This window comes from Typopeltis vanoorti, chromosome 14, assembly GCF_054136105.1.
Source record: "Typopeltis vanoorti isolate ZY-2024b chromosome 14, IOZ_Tvanoo_1.0, whole genome shotgun sequence".
In the NCBI taxonomy this organism is placed as follows: Eukaryota; Metazoa; Arthropoda; class Arachnida; order Uropygi; family Thelyphonidae; genus Typopeltis; species Typopeltis vanoorti.
Window position 1 is genome coordinate 88162240 of NC_143562.1, and position 24078 is coordinate 88186317.

The window sequence follows — 24078 nt, forward strand, 5'->3', positions numbered from 1 at the left end:
AATAGAACTAATAATTTATTAAAAACCACCTTAGAGTTACAAAGAAACATTCGGCTTTCTCTTAGGTCACTTCATCCCTTAATCCCACGACTGTATGGTCTCCCCAAGATTCACAAAAGTAACTGCCCACTCAGACCTATAGTTGAGGGCATACACTCTCCTACTTATAATCTCTCCAAATATCTCGCGAGTTTTCTAAGAAATCTTTCTGGAATTTCCTCTTCACGTATTAAAAACTCTGCAGATTTTGTTTCTAAAATCAAGGACATCAAACTTAAAAAAACAAATTTAATGGCCAGTTTTGATATTGTTTCTCTCTTTACAAATGTACCTGCTCAAGAAGTCCTCGATCTTCTCAAGAACAAATTATCAAAAAAAAACTCTTTGCTCTTCTCTCCCATTGCATAAAGTCAGGATACTTCAAATATGATAATAAGATCTACTTACAAAACTCAGGTCTGGCTATGGGCAGCCCACTCTCTCCGATTCTCGCGGATATATTTCTCAACAACGATTTTGAAGAAAAAGCTATTAACTCCTTTCACTTTAAACCAAAAGTCTGGTACCGCTATATTGATGATATTTTCCTCATCTGGGAAGACGGTGTCAATAACCTCTATTTATTTTTAGACCACCTAAACAAGTGCCATGAAAAAATCTCTTTCACCTTCGAACTGGAATCAGATGACGGCCTTCCCTTTTTAGACCTCAAACTTACCAGATGTGCTGAGAGCATTAAAATCTCAATTTTTAGAAAGCCTACTCATACTGATAGATACCTTCATGCTTCCTCCCATCACTATCCGCCACAAAAATGTGGTATTATTTCCATCTTAGCTCACCGAGCCAAATCATTACTTACAGAAGAAACAGAAATTAAAAATGAACTCCTTTTTCTTAAAAAAACTTTTATTAACAATGGTTTCTCTCCAAAGAAAATTGACAAATTTCTTTCCCCAGGCACTCAACTACTTCTGAAGATCCCTCTTCCCCAAGAGCCTTCATATCCTCGCCTTACATCAGCTCTCTTTCACCAAAACTGGCCAAGATTCTCAAGAAATTTAACTTCAAAACTTGCTTCACTACGCTTCCAAAACTTCGTTCATTACTTAGCAAACATAAACAGAAACATCTTCCTACTCAGTTTCCAGGAGTGAACAAGATTTTGTGTGATTGTGGAAAGCCATACTATGGGCAGACTGCTAAATCCATCCTTCTACGTTTGGATGAACACCGTAGAGATATCTCCTATAACAGGACTAGAACTAGCGCTCTCTCTAGCCACGTTCTCTTTTCAGCTAACTCAGACGAAGGCCGCCAACACATCTAACATCCATGTGTGCTATGATGAACTCGAAAGAAAGATTGTTGAATCCAGGGAAATTTCTCTAGATTCCTCTCATATCAACAACAGCCTGAGTTACAATCTCTCTCTCTGACGCACACGTTGCTTCTGTTCAGTACTGGCGCACTCGCGACAGCGCGTAGTATATGTTTGTTTGGAACTCATACTCGCATTTGTTTTTCAAACACGCTACTGTCTTTTTTTATACTTGTTCTGTTATTACAATTTTAAATCTCTGTAAATTTTTATATACTTCTTTGATTGTGATACCTGAGGATGTTGATCTGTTCAACGAAACTAGTAAAATAGTAGTATCTTTTTAAATATATCTTGTCATCTTTTTATCTCTCGGTATTAGTCATTGAAGGTTTTTCATAATATTCCAACCGAGTAAAAATGAATTCTGAAAGAAAAAAAAAAAAAAAAAAAAAAAAAATATATATATATATATATATATATATATATTTTTACTAACTAAAATAACCAAGCATATAAAATTGCTTGGTTATCCTAATATATATATATATATATATATATATATATATATATATATATATAAAGTGGCGTAGGGGCAGTCCGCCCCGGGTGGCACTTTGAACTTTTTCATTTAATTCTAAAATACATTCTCGAGAGCTCAGTTCTAAATATTGTAATATCACTGCAAATTTCACAATTGCTGTAAGTGTTGCTAGTTGTGAGAGGAGTTTTTCTAAATAAACTTGATTAAGAATTACCTACATTACTATGAAACAGACTTCGCCAATGTCATCGTATCAGAAAAGCAAGAAGAATAACACTTTAGAATATTGAAATTAAAATTTTACTTCAAAAATAAACATAGTGTTTTAAGTTATTTTCCTATATGTCGTTTTGATTTTTTGTAGTATTGCTGGTGTGCATTGAGAGGGGCGGCAAAAGCTGTAGCTACGCCACTGTATATATATATATACTGTGTTTGTGTGTGTGTGTGTGTGTGTGTATTTATATAAGTAGATAGATAGATTTTTTTTTTTTTTTTCTGTTTCGTCTTAAAAATTTGTCAATATTTTTTATTACATAAATACTAATTACAGGTTCTTCTGATGGAATATTGATATTTACAGAACACTGGAATAGGTATAGGAAGAAAGGGCATCATATATATATATATATATATAGATTTCAGATGAGGTATTGAATACACGTATATTTTGAAAATGACTCCACTATTTCTGCATATACCAAAGATATGTTGTATGTTCTTCTCGTTTACAGAGCTAGTTTAAGAACATGGATGCACTTTTTTAGTAATTGTATTAAGGGGGAAAAAAAAATATGTAAATCCTATCATCATTATGTAAATCAGCATAAGCTAAATTGCCACTCTGCAGCTTCAATACTGATTACCTTTTATTCCAATACTAGTATTTTATAACACTAAGAAATTTTAAATTTTATATTTAGTCTTCTTTACTGGAAAAAAAAAAAAAATATATATATATATTTATCTATCCATCTATCTATCTATCTATATCTATATATATATATATATATATTATAAAAAGGCGTTAGCTGATTTATATATATATATATATATATATATAGATATTTATTTATTATTATTTTTTTTATTTAACTTGTTAAAATAAACATTACACGATAGGCAACACCCAACAATGACTATTTACATATTATAAGTATATATTTATAGAGAAAGAAAACATTTTCCTTTCGGGTGTACAATAGAGAATGCAATAAATGAATATTCAAAATTAACAGTTCAGTTTCAGTCTGAGTTATCATTCAGATGAAGCACATTATCGTCGTCAATCCAGTTGGATTGACGACGTTGTACCAGATGGATTCCACTCCTCTAGGAATTTTGCGACAGTTCTTGTTTCTTTGAAGTGCTCAAGTTCCAATAGAAGCCTGCTTTTTAGTTTCCGACGGAGGATGTGCATGAGGGTCTGTGCAGTTTCAGTGATGGATGGGTGCTGGTTACTTCTTGTCTGTTTTAGGTAAAAGCTGTAGATGACGGCCTTAGCGCAGATGAAGAGGAAATTGCATGTTCTGTGTCTGTTTTCTTCTGTGTGGACTAAATTCCAGTAGTCTTCTTGGCTGTGTGTCTAGTTACAGGTGCTAGAGGCGGTATTCAGGGAATAGGTGATTATCACTTTGTTTGCATGACAGGTCAGATATGTGTGTTCCAAGGTGCCTGAAACGTCACAGAATGGACACAGATCCGTTTCTCTTAGCTTAAATTTGCAGAGCTTTGAAGGAGTTGGCAAGATGTTATGCCATAGTCTCCACTGTATTTCGGAATCTGGTTTGGCACATTTTGATTTATATGGCAGATCCCACTGAAAACTGTGTGGTATATGCAGCCTTGTAGATGAGAGTGTTAAGGCTGAATATAAGAATGGTGAGGATGGGGACACTGACATGAGGAAGTGGTATATTTTCTTGTAGTTGGAGGGAAGAATTGGAAGTGAGGCTTCAGATTGTACAAGATGAAATATTGGCCCCGAGCAGTTTCTAGAATGAATACGGATTTCCTGAGGTGTAGCGATATCTGGATAGGCTTTTATAATGGAGGCTTGCAGCTGTTGATATTGCTTTTCAGTTTTTCGGTTATTCATTGGTAGGCTTGTGAATGCTTTCCACTTTAGGGTGTGGGTTAGGAGGTCTCCTATGACTCTTATTCCTGCCCAGTTCCATGTGGGGAAAAGAAAAGGCTGGCCCGTTGTGAGACTTGTGATGTTTTTGTTTGAAAATAGTGGTTCTGTAAGTACAGCTGACTCTGTTGATCCTGTGAGTGTGTGATGGAGTCCTGTGTTTTTCCATCGCTGTAGAGCATCTTTGTAAAAATGAGGTAGTTTAGGAGGAGATGGTGCAGGACTGGCCATTCGGAGGATTGTGGAAAGTGTAAGTCCTCTGGTAGATGCTTTCGTGATGTAATCAAAGGTGGTTACATAAGTGTGATTGCATTGAAGTGTCTTTAGGAGGAGGATTATCCTGAAGGATCGAATCTTGTTTTCAAGGGAAATCAGGCCTTGACCTCCCTTGCTGAGTGGCTTGCAGAGTTGAGGGTATGTTGTCCAGTGAGTTTTGTTCCAGAGGAAACGTTTGATTTCCTTTTGAATGTGGTAGAGAAATTCTTCAGGAGGTGTGAGTACTTTGAGGGTATGCCATAAGACACTCGCAGCCATCTGGTTAACTATTAGTACTCTTCCTCTAAGTGAAGACATGGAACGAACGCTGTTCCATTTACCTAGCACCTGTTTAAAACGATTGTGCAGCTGTGTCCAGTTCAGTGTGTTATATATTTTGGTGTTGCCAAGGTGCACACCTAAGTATATCTTTGTCCTTCGCTTGACCAGGTACATTCGATCGGAGAATCATTTCTAGACTTCCATCTGCTTGACCACAAGCCCGTGGTTTTGGCAGAATTTAATTTGGCCCCTGAGGCTTGTGCATATAGTTTGTGTGCTTCCTCGGTTACTGTCATTTCTTCTTCATTTCGTACTATTACAGTGACGTCATCGGCATATGCTGATAAGGTAATTTTTTGATGTGGTTCTATTATTCTGGTTCGTTTGGAGATGATGGTGTCGTGTATTCTTTTTAAGAAGGGTTCTATGTCCAGTGTGTATAATTGACCAGAGAGGGGACATCCTTGCTTGATCCCCCGAGAGTATGACGAAGTGCGAGTGAGCCTGTTGTTGATTTTTAAACAGAAGTGTGCATCTCTGTAAAGCAGTTGCACTGTTTCTATGATGAGAGGACCATAGCCAAATGCCTTTAGAACTTCATAAAGGTATTCGTGCTCTACCCTGTCGAAAACCTTCTCCTGATCAAGGCTGACGAGTGCTAGGTCTTCATGTTGGCTGTTTGCGATGTGGATGAGGTCTCTTATTAAATGGAGGTTACCATGTATTGATCTTCCTGGGACAGAGTACGTTTGATGTTGGCCAATAACTTCAGGCAGTGTTAGCTTTATTCGGTTTGCTATAACTTTGGAAATTATTTTGCAATCGGAATTAATTAGGGAGATTGGACGCCAGTTTCGGATATCCGTGTGGTCTCCCTTCTTTGGTATCAATCGTGCTACTGAGGTCGTGACGGATTGTGGGAGGCCATTGATGTAGGCTTCTTGCAGTGTTTCGAGCAGAAGTGGTCCGAGTTGATTCCAGAAGACTTAGAAAAACTCTGACGTGAGACCATCAAGGCCAGGAGATTTGTTCTTTGGCAAGGATGTGCATGCGGTTTTCAGTTCATGTAGCGTGATTTTGTTTTCAAAGTGGTTCCGATCTGTTGCAGAGATTTTTTTTTTGTTTTTTACAGTATTTCATGAATGGCATGATGGGATGTTCCTGCAGTGCTGTATGCATTCTTGTAGTATTTCAGAGGTGATTTCAGAGGTGATTTTTCTTGGATCTTCTGTGATGCTGTCATCTTGAAGTCTGATAGCAGAGATGGAATTTGCTGCCTGGCATTTTTTTTCCAAAGAGAAAAAATATTTTGTGGGGGCGTACCTTCCCGTAAATTCATTTACACTAGATGCACTCACTACCCCTAAGGGCAAATTACTCCACTCACTCACTGCTCTCTCTGAGAGAAAAACCTAGCTCTTACCCCTTTCTTGACTGAGAACAACCTTAACTTCCATGGATGCGCCTGTGTTCTCTCCCTGCCTTCCATATAACGAAAAATTTCATAATTTGAAATGCTATAACACCCATTCAAAAGTTTTATAGGCTTCTATCATATCATCCCTCTTTCTCCTGTTAACCAGAGTCTGTAATCCACATACTCTCAATTTGTCCTCATAATCTGAATCCCATAATCCGGATATAATCTTTGTAACTCTTCTATATTTTTTTTTATTTAACTTGTTAAAATAAACATTGCACGATAAGTAACAAGGACTATTTAAATATTATATATTATAAGTTTTTAAGTATATATATTTCAGAGAAAGAAACATTTTCCTTTCGCGTGTACAATACAGAATGCAACAAATTAATTAAAAATTTACAGTTCAGTTTCAGTCTGAGTTATCTTTCAGATGAAGAACATTGTCGTCGACAATCCAGAAGAGGGTACCAGTCGGATTCCACGCCTCTATGAATTTCGCGACAGTTCTTGTTTCTTTGAAGTGCTCAAGTTCCAATATCAGCCTACTTTTCAGTTTCCGACGGAGGATATACATGAGGGTTTGTGCAGTTTCAGTGATGGATGGGTGCTGGTTACTTCTTGTCTGTTTTAGGTAGAAGCTGTAGATGACGGCCTTAGCGCAGATGAAGAGGAAATTGCATGTTCTGTATCTGTTTTCTTCTGTGTGGACTAAATTCCAGTAGTCTTCTTGGCTGTGTGCGTAGTTACAGGTGCTCGAGGCAGTATTCAGGGCATAGGTGATTATCATTTTGTTTGCGGGACAGGTCCGATATGTGTGTTCCAAGGTACCTGAAACGTTACAGAATAGACACAGATCCGTTTCTCTTAGCTGAAATTTGTAGAGCTTAGAAGGTGTTGGCAAGATGTTGTGCCATAGTCTCCACTGTATTTCGGAATCTGGTTTGGCACATTTTGATTTATATGGCAGATCCCACTGAAAACTGTGTGGTATATGCAGCCTTGTAGATGAGAGTGTTAAGGCTGAGTATAAGAAGGGCGAGGATGGGGACACTGACATGAGGAAGTGGTATATTTTCTTGTAGTTGGAGTGAAGAATTGGAAGTGAGGCTTCAGATTTTACAAGATGAAATATTGGCCCCGAGCAGTTTCTAGAAGGAATACGGATTTCCTGAGGTGTAGCGATATCTGGATAGGCTTTTATAATGGAGGCTTGCAGCTGTTGATATTGCTTTTCAGTTTTTGGGTTCTTCATTGGTAGGCTTGTGAATGCTTTCCACTTTAGTGTGTGGGTTAGGAGGTCTCCTATGACTCTTATTCCTGCCCAGTTCCATGTTGGGAAAAGAAAAGGCTGGCCCGTTGTGAGACTTGTGATGTTTCTGTTCGCAAATAGTGGTTCTGTAAGTACAGCTGATTCTGTTGATCCTGTGAGTGTGTGATGAAGTCCTGTGTTTTTCCATTGCTGTAGAGCGTCTTTGTAAAAAAGAGGTAGCTTAGGAGGAGATGGTGCAGGACTGGCCATTCGGAGGATTATGGAAAGTGTAAGTCCTGTGGTGGATGATTTCGTGATGTAATCGAAGGTGGTCACATAAGTGTGATTCCATTGAAGTGTTTTTATAGATAGATAGATAGATATATGATAAAAATTTAATGAGGACCACTTTTCTCTTGTATTATTTTTGACAGAATTTTTAATTCTTCAAATAAATCTATTGCATCAGATGTCGTAAAATATCTTGTTGCCCTAATATAGCGACTACCGCAATATGGCTGAATGAGCGCCCTTAATTAAGGGGCGGGCTACCTCTGTGCTACACCCTGTCGACGGTACTGGAAAATTGCATGTGCGACTAGTAGAAGGCTTTACTCTCAAAACCCGGTGAGGTACAGGAGTGACCGCAAGCATCTACGGATGTGAAATAACAGAATTTAACAGAAGCATTAATAATAATAAGGTTATTATTCTGCAAATCGCCTGATTCACTGTTGCCTTGATTTTTTTAACTGTTTTCTCTCTCTCTCTCTCTCTCTCTCTCCCTCTGAAAAAAAAAATCCACTGGATTCATTTAAAGACATTCCATGCTTAGCCAGTCTCATACAGAGGTAGCAGAGGAAGCTGAAAAGGAGTTAAGTGTTTTTTGAGAATTGTGCGTCTCAAAGTTTGAGCTTGGCCACAAAAGCTTTGATGTGATCAAACAGAGTGTGCACCAGTTGATCTTTGGATTGTAGCCACATATTTAGGTCATTCATATGCAACGAGATGTTGGTCACAAAGGCTTAGTCTGTCATTCATTTCGGATCGTTGAATTCCGCAATCGGCTTCCCCTCGGTTTGCATGAACTGCTGTATTTTTCTCTTTAAGTCAAAGACTCTTTTAAGAACCTTCTCTATGCTCAACCAACGCACATCACCGTGATCTGCTTTGCACCTTGGGTCAAAAACTCTTGGAATTGACGATGGTTCAATCCTCTTGCCCTAATAATATTGACGACAGTCACAATAACTTTCATGACATTCTCAAATCCAATAGTTTTCGCGCACAAATTTTCCTGGTGGATTAAACAGTGGTAATGGACGAAATCTTTTCCTTCTAGTTCCGGTTCTTTCCATAGCAGCACAACAAACCTGTTGTGCTTTCCCACCATAGCAGGTGCACCATTAGTTACCACACCCTCAAGGCTGGTTAAGCTGAGGTCGAAACGCTGGAGCAGTTTCTTGGCTATCAAGAATATCAGTGCCTTTTGTCATTCCCTTGATAGGTACGAGTGCTAACAGTTCTTCCGTCACATTGAATTGTTGATTAAATGCCACGGACAAAGATAGCCAGTTGTGCTGTATTCTTCACATATGTGCTCTCATCTAAAGCAAGTGAATATGAAGTAAATTTGGACGACCGTTTTTTTCAAGTTCCTTCAATGTCATTGGCAAGTTCTTCGACACGCCCTGCTACAGTTACAGCAGACAAACTCGATTTTTTAAACACTTCTGTTGGATTCTAATTATGTGGAAAATAGAATAAATGCTATTTGATTCAGAATCCAACATGATTTTCCATCACAAGGGCTACGTTTGTAAATATTATTTAATGTAAATAACGTAAATTATAATTTGATATCATATAACCACCTTAATTATATCAAATATTTAATTATTTAATCAAAGAAATGTGTTAATGGTAAATAGATTCTGTATTAAATATTATTAAGCTATTCTATTTATTGTTATGTCAATATTATAAAAACTTGTATTTGCAATATTAACTATGCATTTATTGAAAAGCAAATATTCAAATTATTCCTATTTGTGTAAGAAGCTTAACGGTATGTAATAACTCAATGTAGTAGTATAGCCTTATCTAACATTGGCGAGAATGTTTATGTTTGTCTGTTGTCATGGAGACGCGTGAAATAAACGAGCGCGAGTGGAACAGAGCGTGGATAAAGAGAGAATAATAAAAATAATGAAAAAAGTGAAGAGCTGGGACGGAAACTTGGAAGTGAAAGGAAGGTTATAAACTAAAGAAGTAGAAGTAAATAAAAGGTTCTTAAGGGTAGGAATTAAGTGGATAATTTTTATAAGTGAGCAAGAACGTAACGAATTTTATAGTTAGCTGAAAGTGAAATCAGCAGTAATAATAGAAAGAAAATTAAAGCTACAATCGGATAAAGTAAAAAGCTGAACATTCAAGGAAGAATTCTGAATAAATCCAGCTGATCTAGTATTGCAGCTTATTTCCGATTTGCCCTAAAGAGAACCTCACAGTGTTTTAATTAATTTATGAGTGGTAATAAGGATGGTTGAAGTGCCCTGTGATTGATGTCAAGAATTCTGAAGCGTGATTGATAGTGCTTTAAGTATAACTGCGGATAAGTTTTGTAGATGTATTTTTTTCTTTAAGTGTGATAAGTGGATTCCAGAAGTTTGCTCACAACATAATTGATGTTCTAGGAACCATTTCCAGTAAGTTCTATCATAGTGTATTATTAACTTTAACTGTGGAAACCCTTCTTGATTGAGAGTTGGAGATAAGAATTGTTTGAAAGATATTTTCAGCTATTAGATCCTGTAATATTTTGAACTTATAGCATGACTGAAAAATGTGTGAAAACTAATTAGATTGGATGTTCAGTTATATTCATTTAAGTGTAAAAACTTTATAACCCAGAAGCTAAGAAGGTGTATGTGAAGACTTGGAAGATTGTGCTAATGTAATTGACACTTAATGTTTGACTTATTTCTATTGTTTAAAAATTAGAAGTAAAATTTATGTAAGTGTTATATGACCTATATTAAATGCTTTATTTGTTAACCTAACTGTTGTATTTGCCTGAAATTCTTTTTACTGCACCGTTCACAAAAATTCGAATCTAGCGGGAATCCCAAAGAGAGAAAATAAATACTTCGGTCTAAATGAATGAGAAGACTGCTTACTAACTTTGAATTGATCCTACTATTTCATATAGACTTATCTAAGGATAGAGTGGCGCAGTATAATAGAAATTTTCTCTACCCTTAGATTAGTGATCAATTTACAATTAGTTTTCTTTTATTTTATGAAAGTGACTTTTAACAAGATGGCGGATTCGAACATCAAGAGAACAACGTCACGACACTTCCTTATTATTTTATTTGGGCACAGAATATCCCCAGCAGCGATGAGACACTCTTTCACAAACTCGCCGCTCAAGAAGGCTTCTGATTTTTTAGCAATTTTTTCAGCTATTACATAACTTACTTTGACGCACGCTTCGCTCTCTTCCCTCTGCTTTTTAAACGTACCCTGCTGGCCAGGGTGACCACATCTAGTACTTTCGTACTAGATCTAGTACTTTTTATAAATATTTAGTGTTCTAGTACGTTGACCAACAGATCTAGTACTTTCTTCCTTCCGAATAACAACAACATGAGAGTTAGATATATGAGTTTAATATTTTTCTCTTCTCCCACCTCCCCATATGTCACATTCAGTGATACAAGCATGATTTCTCTCTTTTTTCTCCCCTTCTCACTGTTTGCTAACCTTCTCTTCCCCACCCCCTGAACCCATACTCACGTAATCCGACTGGTATTAGCTAATGAAAACATATTCTTTGCTATTGAAACACCTCTCGCACGTTATAAGATCACTACAGCAATGAAAACAAGTGGAAAAATTAAATATATTAATATGAGTAACCACCTTTTATTTATGTACAGTGAAAATTGGATCCCATTGAAAAGATGAATCCAGCCGACAATGGTCAGTTTTTAGACATAGAAAATATATCTAGGGGCGTTATGAAGAGCTTGATAGAGAATGGCAACTATTGAAAACTGTAGAAGCATTTGATAAAAGTTTTTTTGGAATAAAGTTTTTCAAATTAAAAATGCTAGGAGAACAAATGTTTCCTAATTTAACAACATTAGTTAAAGCTGTCTGTGCCTCCCTCATTCATCAGCAGCAACTGAAAGAATATTTTCAGCAGTGACAATAAACAAGAATAAAATAAGAAATCAACTACAAACTCCCTTTATGAATGGACTTCTTTTGACAAAAGAAAAATTGAAACTTTCATCAGCTACAGATTTTACTATTTCTGAAGAGTTAATTTAGCAAAATCTGCTAAAAATGATGAATAAATACTACCATTGTTTTTCTTATGAATGGGCCCCCTGTATATATGTAAACAGCATATTAAATAACTGAAAATTTAATGTTACATTATTTTAAACACTAAAAAATATGCATTATGTTATTTTAAACACTAAAAATTATAAGGTAAATTAATACACACATTAAGTGCTAGAGTTATAATTGGGACTTCTGTTATGATGAATGACAACTTCAGCTCTTGGACTTAGATGACTACAGTGAGATGAGTTTGACTTTTTTTACTTTTCATTTTTGTTGTACATGTTTTAATTTAGAGGTTTTACATTGAGTTCATCCATGATAATAAGGTAGTGATATTGTAAAATCCCAAAACAGATTGAAACGAAAGAAAATAAAAATCTAGTATTTTTTTTTCGGATTTAGTACCTTTTTCTTGCATAAGTTGGTACGAAATATTTTTGCTGAGTGGTCACCCTGCTGCTGACATTTTAAATCAATTTGGAGATGGTTCACTTGGTCCACACAAAGCCGTCCTTGAAGGTGATCGAAATTGGACGCATGCTTTGTCTGATAGTGTTGTTTTATATTGTATTCTTTTGATACTGACACTGACTCACGATAAATTAAACACACTGGCTTATCGTTGATCGGCACAAAAAAGTACAAATTGGTCCACTTTTCATTACAAACCCAACAAGAATCACTTGATTTACGCTTTTTATTCGTAGACACCATAGTGACAGAAGGTGAACCCAAAAAAATGATCCAAAATGGCAAATGGCCGTGTAACAGTTATTATCCACTGAATATGTCTCACACTTACCTGCGTGCACTTACACACGAATATCATGCTGTTCACGACTGACTGTGGACGCAGGACATTTAGGGCGCAGAGGGTGAAGCTTTACGCTTTTTGTATTCCCTGTTTCGGAAGCAGTGATGGGAGAAGTTTGTGAGCTATTTTAGCTCGCCCTGAGGGGGAAGAGGTGGTTAAGTGTCGTCGTTGGGTGTTAGGATGGCTTTAGGTCTCTTGTGTTTCCAGTGGTCATTACCATCATAGTTTCCGGTTTGCTGGATTAATTGGTTTCGATGAATGGACACCGTCATGAAGTATTTTTCTCCTAGGGAGCGCAGTAGTGAGGAGATGTGGGGAATATTTATGTCCCGGTGGATCTGGTTGTTCCTGATGAACCATGGAGCATCCAGGATCATCCGTAGGAACTTGTTTTGTAGTTTTTGTAGCTTGAGGATATTTGTCTTGGAAGTATGGCTCCAGGCTGGAGAGGCATATGTAATTGTGGGACGGATCACTGTCTTGTAGAGTAGAATTTTGTTTCTTGTGTCTATTGATCAAAGGGTACAGCTGGGCGATGACTTTCGATGTTTTGGTGCATGTGCTCTTGATGTGGCTGTTGAAGCATAATCCTTTGTCGAGGAGTATTCCAAGGTATTTAGTTTCCGTTTTCCAGGGAATATTTGTGTTGAACAGGGTGACGTCTCCTTTGGGGGCTGCTCGTCTTCTTGTGAAGAGTATAGTTGTGCTCTAGGGATTTACTTGTAGTAACTGACTGTGGATGAGATCCTCTTGTATTTATATGAAAATAACGAAGTATCGAGAACCTTCGAGATGTATCTGGAAGGCACTAGACAGAGCACTCGAACGAACTACTGCTTCAGCTATCTACCTGCGACGTTAGTACTAGTACTTAAGTACCGCTTGGCGCTGGTATATGGCTGAAGAAGCATGTGTATTTAATATTTATTTTTATAGGATTTTATGTAAAGTATCAAATGCACAGCATTCCTTGTGAATCCGGAAAGCATCTTAAAATTCTAAATACCGCAGTATAGCTTATTGGTCGCGGGCTTCATTGAAATTATTTTTTTATTTAATCGCGTCTTAATGTTAAGTAGTTATTTTTTCAAAATGGCTGGTGGGCCACGGCAAAGAGCTCCGCAAGTCACAGGTGGTCCGCGGGCCATGCGTTGAAAACCCCTGCTATAGAGTATAAACCTGAGTGCATTTCTTGGACTGGCACATGTGATCTGTAGTTTGCTAATAGGTTCTCTCAGAATATAATAATAAAACAAGTTTTCAAATAAATTCCACTGCTGTTTATTTCTGTTCTCCTGTTTCTAATATACCCAGACAGGAGGACAAGTCGTAATTAATAGTTGACAAGGATAGATTAAGCTAAGAATAAGATATACAGTTATACAGCTTACAAAGACTTTTGAATTATATTAATCTGTTCTTATATTCAGGTCAACAGTGGCTGTAAGACTGCAGACCACTGATTGAAAATTTCAAATGCTCTAAAGGAAAACGGAATTGGGTTGAGTTGTTTCAATTATGGAAAAAAAAACTGTATGAAAATTAAAAAGCAGCATATTGATAGCTCCTTTCTTCTTCTACATTATATATATATATATATATTAAGGATATCAAGTAATTTTATAAACTTGGTTTTTTTACTCCTTCTCCCAAGTATGCAAAACAATTAAGTTTGCGCCTGAATGTAGTTCAAGTCTAAAAGTAGTGCAACACCAGGGCAACTCGTTGTAAAGGTGGGTAAAGCTCTGATCACTATTCTTAGTATTTCCCATAATATAAAACACATCTCACTAAGAGATGTATACTGTTATACATTATGGGTGTGTGTGTGTGGGGGGGGGTCACTACCCAGACCGGTTTCAACCTTTTTTGAGGTTTCCTCAGTGAGTAGCTAGACCCTGAAATACCAAGGTTTTTAGTAATACCGAGCCTTTTCAACTTTATGAGTGGGGGTTTCTTTTTAAAAAAAAAAAAACCCAGACGGTTTCTTTCTTTTTTCTTCTTTTTTTTTTAAGTTGCTACAAGGTGCTTTAAAAAAAAAAAAAAAAAAAAAAACCGTCTGGGTAGTGACCCCCCCCCCACACACACCCATAATGTATAACAGTATACATCTCTTAGTGAGATGTGTTTTACATTATGGGAAATACTAAGAATAGTGATCAGAGCTTTACCCACCTTTACAACGAGTTGCCCTGATGTTGCACTACCTTTAGACAATAACTACATTCAGGCGCAAACTTAACTGTTTTGCTTACTTGGGAGAAGGAGTAAAAAAACCAAGTTTATAAAATTACTTGGTATCCTTAATATATATTATCCCCAAGGTAAAAAACTTTGCACATCTTTATCTCATCCACAGTTTCTTATTCAAAGTAAAAGCAATGTGTATAGGTAAAGCTGATAAAGCTCTGTATTACTAAAAACCTTATATATATATATATATATATATATATTTTTTTTTTTTTTTTTTTCCCCTTTCTTTTTACGTTTATCACTTATATATATCTTTTGGAAATAAAGGAAACAAAGATGCCTGCAATTAATATAGAGGAATATTAAAAGACAAACTAAACAGTATTGTAGACAACAAACTGCTAGAAGACAGAATGGATTCTGAAAAGGCTGATCTTGCATAGACTCAATTTTCACTCAAAAATATTAAGTAAAAAGCAAAGAGAATTTCAAAAGAAACACACATGGTCTTCATTGATTATATAAAATCTTTTGATAAAATTAACAGACAAAATATATTTAAAATATTAACTGATCTAAATATACCAAACCAGCTCCTACAGGCTACCCAAGAAATATACACAGGAAATAAAATAGCACTCAAATAAAAACAAATATCAGAATGGAAAAACATATCAAGATGAGCACGGCAAGGGCATACCTTATCACTTCTACTTTTTAATATATTACTACTATTATTATTATGTGACACCTCCAAGGATTCATCATGAGAGGACATTTTACTCTACTCTACTCTATTTATATAGATCTACTTTTGCCCCAAATACTGCTACTTGAACACAGCATAAACGTTAATCTGTCATAAATCATTTACAGCTTTCAGCATATGGAAACCATGTGTATAATGCAAATACAGCACTCACTGTTTGAAATATATATCTTACATTTTAAATTAATTTTTTTACATAGTATGGAAATCCCATTCCAGAGACCAAACAGAACTTTTCAAGCCGCTTCAGGCCTTCAATAAGCAGGAGCAGCGGTCTTACACTGAGCTATGAAATTCATCTCCCAATTAAAGACAATCACATACATTCATGCCCACTGCGGGATTTGAACACAAAGCCTGTTGGTTGGAAAGGTTAGGCTAACCATTCAGCCAGCCAGGCCAGCTGGAGATAGAACATATGTGGTTATATCTCATTGTTGAAGCCTAAAAAAAAAAAGCTGATGAAAATTTTCTCAATCTGAGAAAAAGAATCAAACTAAATAAATAAAATAAAGCAACATTTTTTAAATCAAATATTTGAGAAGTGTTTCAAATTTATATTCGCTGTATGAAATAATGAAATTGATAATATGTAAGAAATATTAAAACAAAACTTAATTAACCTGGGAACAATTTTTTATTCAAAAACCAGTAGTGATATGGTAACAGGAAAATTATCAATTTTCCTAATGCACTGTTATAGATTATCACAGTATGAATAATTACAGATGCAGTAAAAAATACAAATAAACAATGGCAAAAACAAAGTTGTTTCTAAAATCAAAATTTTTTTTTTTTTTTAACTGCTTTCTACTTCATTATATTAATAAAAGCAGCCTACTTTCATAAGACTCCAATGTAAATAAAATGTAGAAATGCAAAGTGAAATAAATAAATAAATGGCTGTGAAGACACTGAACATCAGTGAAAATAGCAATTTAAATATACTACTGTTAGAAACAAAATCAAAATACTTAGCAAATAACTTAAATAGTCTTTTTTTTTTTTTTTAAAAAAAAAAAAAGAGCAGTTACAGATCAATATAATTAGCTTTATAAAGGACATGCTTGTGGTGCAGAGTTAAGCTTTATGAAATTTGTTATGTAGCATTTTATTTAAACATCAAAGTGATTGTTAAACAAGATTCTACAAATGAAACTGATTCGTGTATAAAACATTGCAATGATTATAAAAAAAAAGTTACATAATGCACACATAAAACTACTGAAAAAGTTTAATTTAACAAAGGATGATATGGTCAACCATGACTTAAGTTCCAAAAACAAGAAAAAAAATATTAACAATATTTCCTAATAAATTTTCAAGATTTCTTTTATTATCAACAATCTAATAACCAATAAAACCTTTGCATATGAATCACTGGTAATATAGAACCATTCTATTTATATAACAGACCATGGTGTTTTAATTACCGGTATAAACTACAGCAACAGACACAATTTCTAAATTACATAAGAAAACTATTCTGAATATGCAGAATTATTTGGAATATTAACTTGTTCGATTTTACTATTCAGTATTTAAATAGCATATAATTTCTTGTAAATAAGCTATCTTTGCATAAAAATATCTGAAATTCCAAAATATCTGCTATTTAAATAACTATTTTATTGCACATAAATGCATATATAATATATATGTATATATGATTATGTACATAACAATACCCATAGTTTTGCTCCTTATGTTATACATACTTTTGCTTTTAAAACCCACACCTTCTGTTATTATATATACTATCATGTTCTAATACTAAATACACCACATAAATACTCTGAAAATAAAGATAATTTTTTGAACACCTGATATTTGCTTTGTAATAAAAGAGGATTCAGAGTAATAATATCATTATTTACTAGAGGAAACAGGGATTTGCTATTTGTGGTTTTATTATAATACTACATAAAGGGGTGGTGAGATTGTTATAGTCTTACATGTGGCAGTTTAGTTATAATGTAGTGTCACTGATTAGTTTTTAACGGGAGAAATAAAAATAAATTATTACATGATTTCAACTAATAAATCCTTCAAAAATAAAGTATAACAATACCTTTCATTACATAACATAGGATGATAATATATAACTAAGTGAAATTTTATAATATAACAATAACCTCGTTCAGTATTATACAATCAACTGAGCAGTAAATGAAATTAATAATACTTCTTAAAAGTTAAGATTACTTTCTTTGTCTGACATCCTGACTCTTTTCTTTTTGATCAGGAGTACTTTTGCTGAAATAAAAAAAAAAATCACAGTGTAGTAAATAAAATTAATAAATACCATTAAAAATAGATACTTATAATTACTAATTGTAGAAAAGAATACTATAATGGGCTTCTGATCCTAATTACCAAATGATATGATCCTAATAATAAGTTGATTAGAATAAAGTTGCTAGCCTAAATAATGAAGTTACCATGATAAATAATAATACAGCACTATGGATTAATATATTCTTATTATCAGGACTCCATGGAGTCACAACACTTATCATGGGAAGCCCATATTAGGAGGTGGTGAAAGGTAAACTAAAAAAATGCATTCCACAATTCAACCACTCTTCATACAAAAAAACACTTCTCATCTTCTTACTGAACACTTCCGTTTGCAACTCCTTCTCATTCTCTGTGGAGTGTTTGAATAATGGCAGCAGCCGCAGCTCAGTTTGCCAATGGCTTATCAAGAAGTTCCCCACCCCATCCCTATTTAAAGACTACATTTTACACAAAGGACAATATGGTCAATTATTATTATTATTATTATTATGTAACACCTTCAGGGAGCCCAAAGACTCATCAAGGGCGGGCACCTACTCTACAACTCTCCATCTCCACCACTCCATCAACTGCAACTACCTTCATCATCTACACCAATGCCATCTACTGCCGACCACCACCACCACCACCACCACTAGTATTTTCACAGACAATCACAAACACCCATGCCAATGGAGGGATTCAAACCCGCAGCCTTCTGGCTAGAGAGCGGATACGTTAACCACTCGGCCAACCAGGCCAGCAACAATGACTTAAGTTCCGAAAACAAGAAAAATAATATTAACAATATTTCCAAATAAAGTTCAAGATATCAACAATCTAATAACCAATAAAACCTTGGCATATAAATCACAATGATAATATATGAGGGTGGTCAGAAATGTTCTTGGCCTCGACCATAGATGGCAGTAATATCGTCAAGATTTTTTTTATTCTAAGTTGGTACATCTGTCATAAGCATCCATCTGAAATTACAAGTCATTCTATCAAATAGTTTTTATACAGCTGTCTGAAGCAAAAGTGTTGTCTGTATCCCTTGAAATGGATAAAATTGAGTATTGTGCAGCTATAAAATTCTTTGTAAAAGGTGGTTTAACGCCAAAAGAAATTCATTCGAAATTCATAGAAGTTTATAGGCACTCTTCTCCTTTGCTTTTGACAATTAAGAAATGAGCTGTCAAGTTTAAATGTGGCCATACCAGCCTTGAAGATGACCCACGTGAAAGACATCCAAAAAGTGTAACAACACCAGAAATCATTGATCAAGTGCACGATATGGTATTGGATGACCGGCAAGTCAAAGTGAATGAAACTGCTGAGACTATAGGCATTTCAAAAGAACGTGTAGGATATATATTTTGCATGAAGAATTGCAAATGAAAAAGCTTTGCGCAAGATGGGCGCTGTGCTTGCTCACAGCAGATCAAAAACACATTCGCATGAAAATCTCTGAGCAGTGCTTGGAGCATTTTAACAAGAATAAAACTTATTTTGTGCGTTGATTTATTAATATGGATGAGACTTGGATTCACCATTACACACCAGAATTCAAACAGCAGTCAAAACAGTGGACAGAAGCCGATTTTTCAGCGCCAAAGAAGACAAAGTCGATTCCATCAGCAGGAAAGGTCATGGCATCGGTGTTTGGAGATGCTAAGGACATTTTGTTTATTAATTATCTTGAAAAGGGTAAAACAATAACTGGGGAATATTATTCCAATCTTTTAACCAGGCTAGACAAAAAAAAATCATCTTTCATCAGGACAATGCACCTGCCCACAAAGGTGTTTTGGCAAATGGGAAAATTAAGGGATCTGCACTATGAATTGTTGAAACATCCACCTTATTCCCCAGATTTGGCTCCCTCTGACTTGTATCTCTTCCCAAAACTCAAACTCTTTCTCGCTGGTCAGTGTTTTTTCTTTGAATCAAGAGATCATTGCAGCTGTAGAGGGGTATTTTGCAGATCTTACTGAGAACCACTACAGGAACGGGATAATGGTGCTGGAGCATCACTGGAATGCATGTATTACTCTTAAGGGAGATTATGTTGAAAAACAAAAATTATTTTGAAATTATAAATTCATTTTTTTTTCATTGTTAGGCCGAAAACTTTTCAGACCAACCTCGTAGAACCATTCTATTTATATAACAAACCTTGAACATCGTCTTCTTACATACAATGGGATTTTCTGGTATGCCTCCCAACAGTTAGATATGTGGCAAGTGAGAGATCGGGAGTGCATATATGCAGAAAATGGAAAGAACTTTATGATTTAGACATTAGTATAACAGACCTCGGCAGTGTTACATCAGAAACGGAAGAATACCAACTGAGAGAGAGACGAGTAGCAAGATTGAAGATGAAGGTGAGAATAATGAGCAGAAAGTGAATGAAAAAATAAAAGTAGGGAGTATAGTAAGTTTGAAACATTGTGAAGTTTTGGTAGATAGTTTGGGAGGATGAATGGCAAGCAAGAGTAGATAGCTTGAAGAGAGATGCACTGAAAGAAGAAGAATGGAATATCTCGGAAATGAGGCGAGAAGCATGAAAGAAGAGATTAGGCGAATCAAAACAATGAATGCATAGTGAATCACAATGAATGAGAAAGATACCAGAGAGTGCTGGAAACCAGGGATGAAGAGATGACAAGACAACAGATAAGTAGGGAAGCAAAGAAAGAAAGTGTTAGAGGAGAGAGAGAGAGAGAGAGAGAGAGAGAGGAATGCAGGTGAGCAAGTAAGAAACAGAGTGGTAAGAGGTGTTCATCATTCATTCATTTCGTATGGTGATTCAACGGCCGTGAGCCCGTTTTAAAGGGATTAACAGCACCACCTCAACCCTCCCCCCTATTTTTATCCGGGCTCGGGACCAGCATAGCTGACAATTCAGACCTATGGCTGGAGGGATTGTCTTAAGTATTCCTGACTGTATCCGTGTGTGTTCACGGGGCAGGTTTGCCTGCTTGCGGGGAAAACCCTGCTGTCCATGCCCAAGACCAGCTAACTTGGCTATGGCTGAGGAAGATCCTTAAGCTCCTCACGTCATCGATGGGAATCGAGCCTAGGACACGACTTCCCCAGGCATATGGTTGCGAAGCGCATAGCCACTAGGCTAACCGCAAGGACGTATGGTAGGAATAATAAGAGGTGTGATGTGTGGAGACTCAATGATCTGTGGTGTGCAAGATAGAATGCCTGAGGAGTGTTTGCCTGGAGGAACGATAGATAATATGATTGGCAATTAAGTTAGGTGAAAGGGTGGATGAGATGATTGCAATGGTGAGCACAAATGACTTGAAAGGCAGTGTGAATCAGGTGGCAAGAGATCTGAAGTTCATGCTTGTATGGAAGAAGACTGAGAGAGGGAAGTGTGTGTGTGTGTGTGTGTGTGTGAGATAATGCAGAGCTGTGGAGAAGAGCATTAATAATGAATAGTATAATAGCTAGAATGTGTCAAAAGAGAGGGTGGAATGTTTGATGCTTGCAGGGCATTTGAGGACAGAAAGGAACTGTGTGTGTGTGTGTGTGTGTGTGTGTGTGTGTGTGTGTGTGTGTGTGTGTGTGTGTGTGTGTGTGTGTGTGTGTGTGTGTGTGTGTGAGAGAGAATATGCAGAGCTGTGGAGAAGAGCATTAATAATGAATAGTATAATAGCTAGAATGTGTCAAAAGAGAGGGTGGAATGTTTGATGCTTGCAGGGCATTTGAGGACAGAAAGGAACTGTATGCGAGAGATGGATTGCATCTGAATGAGGAAGGATGTAGGCATCTGAAAAGAAGGCTGTTCTTTGAGCAAGCAGTGTGTCAATGCAGGGAAACTAAAATTATCAGAGTAGATGGTAGCAGGGGAGGCCTCTTGTAGTAATAGGTGCCTGAGAGAAGGGAGAATACATTGGCTGAATCCAGTGGAGTCTGGAAGGGATAATTATAAGTATGGAAATAATGACAATGCCTTGATTCTTTATACACCAATGCCAGGAGTATCAGGAATAAAGGAGATGAACTGGCGGTGCCAATAGCATCGGCCTGTCCAAAGATTACTGAGACGTGGTTGACGGAAGATGATATACTGATAGGAATAGAAGTTGCAGGGTATAGCATTTTTCAATAGGAAAGAAAGGAAAAATGCAGTGGTGTAGAAAGCTTATGATAAGTGATGACTTATGTCCTCTCAGAGTGGAAGATTTCAAGGGCAATGGCACTAATGGTTTTGAAAGCATATGGTGAGGTAAAGGTGGGCAGTACAGGCTATTTAGTGGGGTGTTGCTAGAAGCCAGGGAGCATAGAGGATGAAAAGCAGGAGACGTTTAGGCAGTTGAGCTTGATAAGTGCAAGAAGAATGGTTGTTATGGAAGATTTTAACTACAGCAGTATAAACTGGGAAAGGGAAACTACATGTATTAATAAGGGAATGTGATTGCTGGAATTCTTGAGGCATAAACGCCACCGTAGCGCAATTGGAAGAACAATGGTACATTGTGCCCTTCGATTGGAATAGGCCTAAGTTCGATCCTCGTCGCAACGGGAGGAATCTTTATCTGGACGATTTCAATCGAAGGTGAGTTAGCCGATCTCATACGGAGGTAGAGGGTTTTTCATCCCGCTTACAGACAAATCGGCCCTTCAGAACACATGCAATTTACAGACACAAAATACTAGCTGTGGTAGTGGTGGAAGTGGGCAGTAGATGGCGTTGATGGAGATGATTCATAGTAGAGGTTCAGTGTAGTGGTTGAGACAGTTGTAGGTGTCCTCCCGCTATGAGTCTTCAGACTCCTTGGAGGTGTCATGAATAATAATAATAATAATAATAATATAAATGTCTTAGGCAACATAGCAGAAGGAACACAATGTTCAAGAGTTTTAGATTTGGTTATAGCATCAGAAGAGCTGATTAAAACTCAGAGAGGATCTCTGCCCTCATTTGAAGAGAGTGGCAATGTGGATATAACTTGGAAGATGAATAGACATGCAGGAGTATCAAAGAGAAAGTAATGCATGTGAAACTAACTATAAGGCAGGTGATTATAATAGTCTTAGATATCAACTTGGGGCTGTTTCCATGGAGGGAGGAATTGGAAGGGAAAGATATCATTAGTGTTGGGGAAATTGCAAAGGAATATTTATTAGTAGCAATAGCAAGCTGTATACTGTGAGTGAAGAAGAAAACACAGTTCGGTGTAAAGTGGATGACAAACAATATCAAATGGAAACTGCAGGTAAAAAAGAGGTTATAGAAGAGATATAAAGAGAGGTGGAGGGCAGATGCATGAAGAATATAAGACAGACCAGGAGAGTGACTAGTATGGTAAGCAAAGCAAAACTGGAACATGAGAAGAGATTGGCCTTGAGATCCAAAGATAATTCTAAAGAATTTTATCACTATGTGGCCAGTAAGAGGAGAAATGATTGTCAAAGAATGAAGTTGGATAAAAATGGGAGTGGAGTGACTGATGCGAAGGACATGGAGATGTTCAATGAACTTTGGTTCCCAGGGAAAGGCATATTTATACAGACTTTATTGGTGTATTTCATCTTGGAGAAGAGGGTTTTAATACTAGAGGGAAGTGATGTGGAAGAGCAGGAGAGATTGAAGAGGTCGCTATGAATGAGGAAGTGAGTAGTATGAGTATAGAAAATGAGAGAATGGGTGTGCAAGAGGAGCAGGGAAATGGGGAGGCCCAGGGTGGACAGGGGTACACAGCTTGAGAAAGGTGGATGCTCTGAGAGGAGGTGAGAGCATGTGTAGACAGGAAAGGAATGGGATGCCCTGGGATCAAGAGGAAACAGTTGGAATTGAAAAGGGTTTTAAAATCAATAAGCAGAAAGGGAAATGGCACCAGTCAAGCATGGAGAGATCACATCGAGTGAGTGGTATCAGTGACACTAGCTGTAGATTCAGAAATGAGCTGTTGTGTTTGTATACAAATGCTAGAAGTATGAGAAACAAGGCAGATGAAATTGTTGCACTAATTGTGTTGTTCAGCCAAAGATTGTCGGAATAAGAGAGACATGGTTGGAAGAGGACAACATCCTGACAGGAATAGAGATGAAAGGGTATGATGTGTTTTGTGAGGATAGAAGGGGATAAAAATGGAGAGGGAGTGCTATTGATGATAGAGAAAGAGTTATGTCCATACAAAGTAGAGATGCAAGAGGGAAATAGTGCCAGTGGTTTTGAGGCAGTATGATGTGAGATAGAGGCGAATGGATTCAAATACTTGGTTGGATGTTGTTATAGACCAGGTAATGTGGATGGTGGTGATAATGAAATGTATAATCAAATTAGCCAAGCAAATAAGAAAAGGGTGATCATTATGGGCGATTTTAATTATGGCAATATAGACTGGAATGATGAGATAGCAACTGGAAGTAAAGAAAATGAGTTTCTTGAGTTTTTGAGGGATAACCACCTGAGACAGTATGTA

General features: G+C 36.6%; 1 protein-coding gene across 1 annotated transcript in view; it reads right to left on the reverse strand.

Annotated features, from left to right (window-relative positions):
* Window positions 1–15967: 15967 nt before the first annotated feature.
* LOC150099739 (basigin-like) overlaps window positions 15968–24078 on the reverse strand; it is a 290188-nt gene continuing 282077 nt past the window's right edge. The window contains exon 12 of the mRNA XM_090403617.1: window positions 15968–17605. Within this exon, the coding sequence (XP_090259743.1) occupies window positions 17551–17605 (55 nt within the window). The 3' untranslated portion in view covers window positions 15968–17550. The remainder of the gene's footprint in view (window positions 17606–24078) is intronic.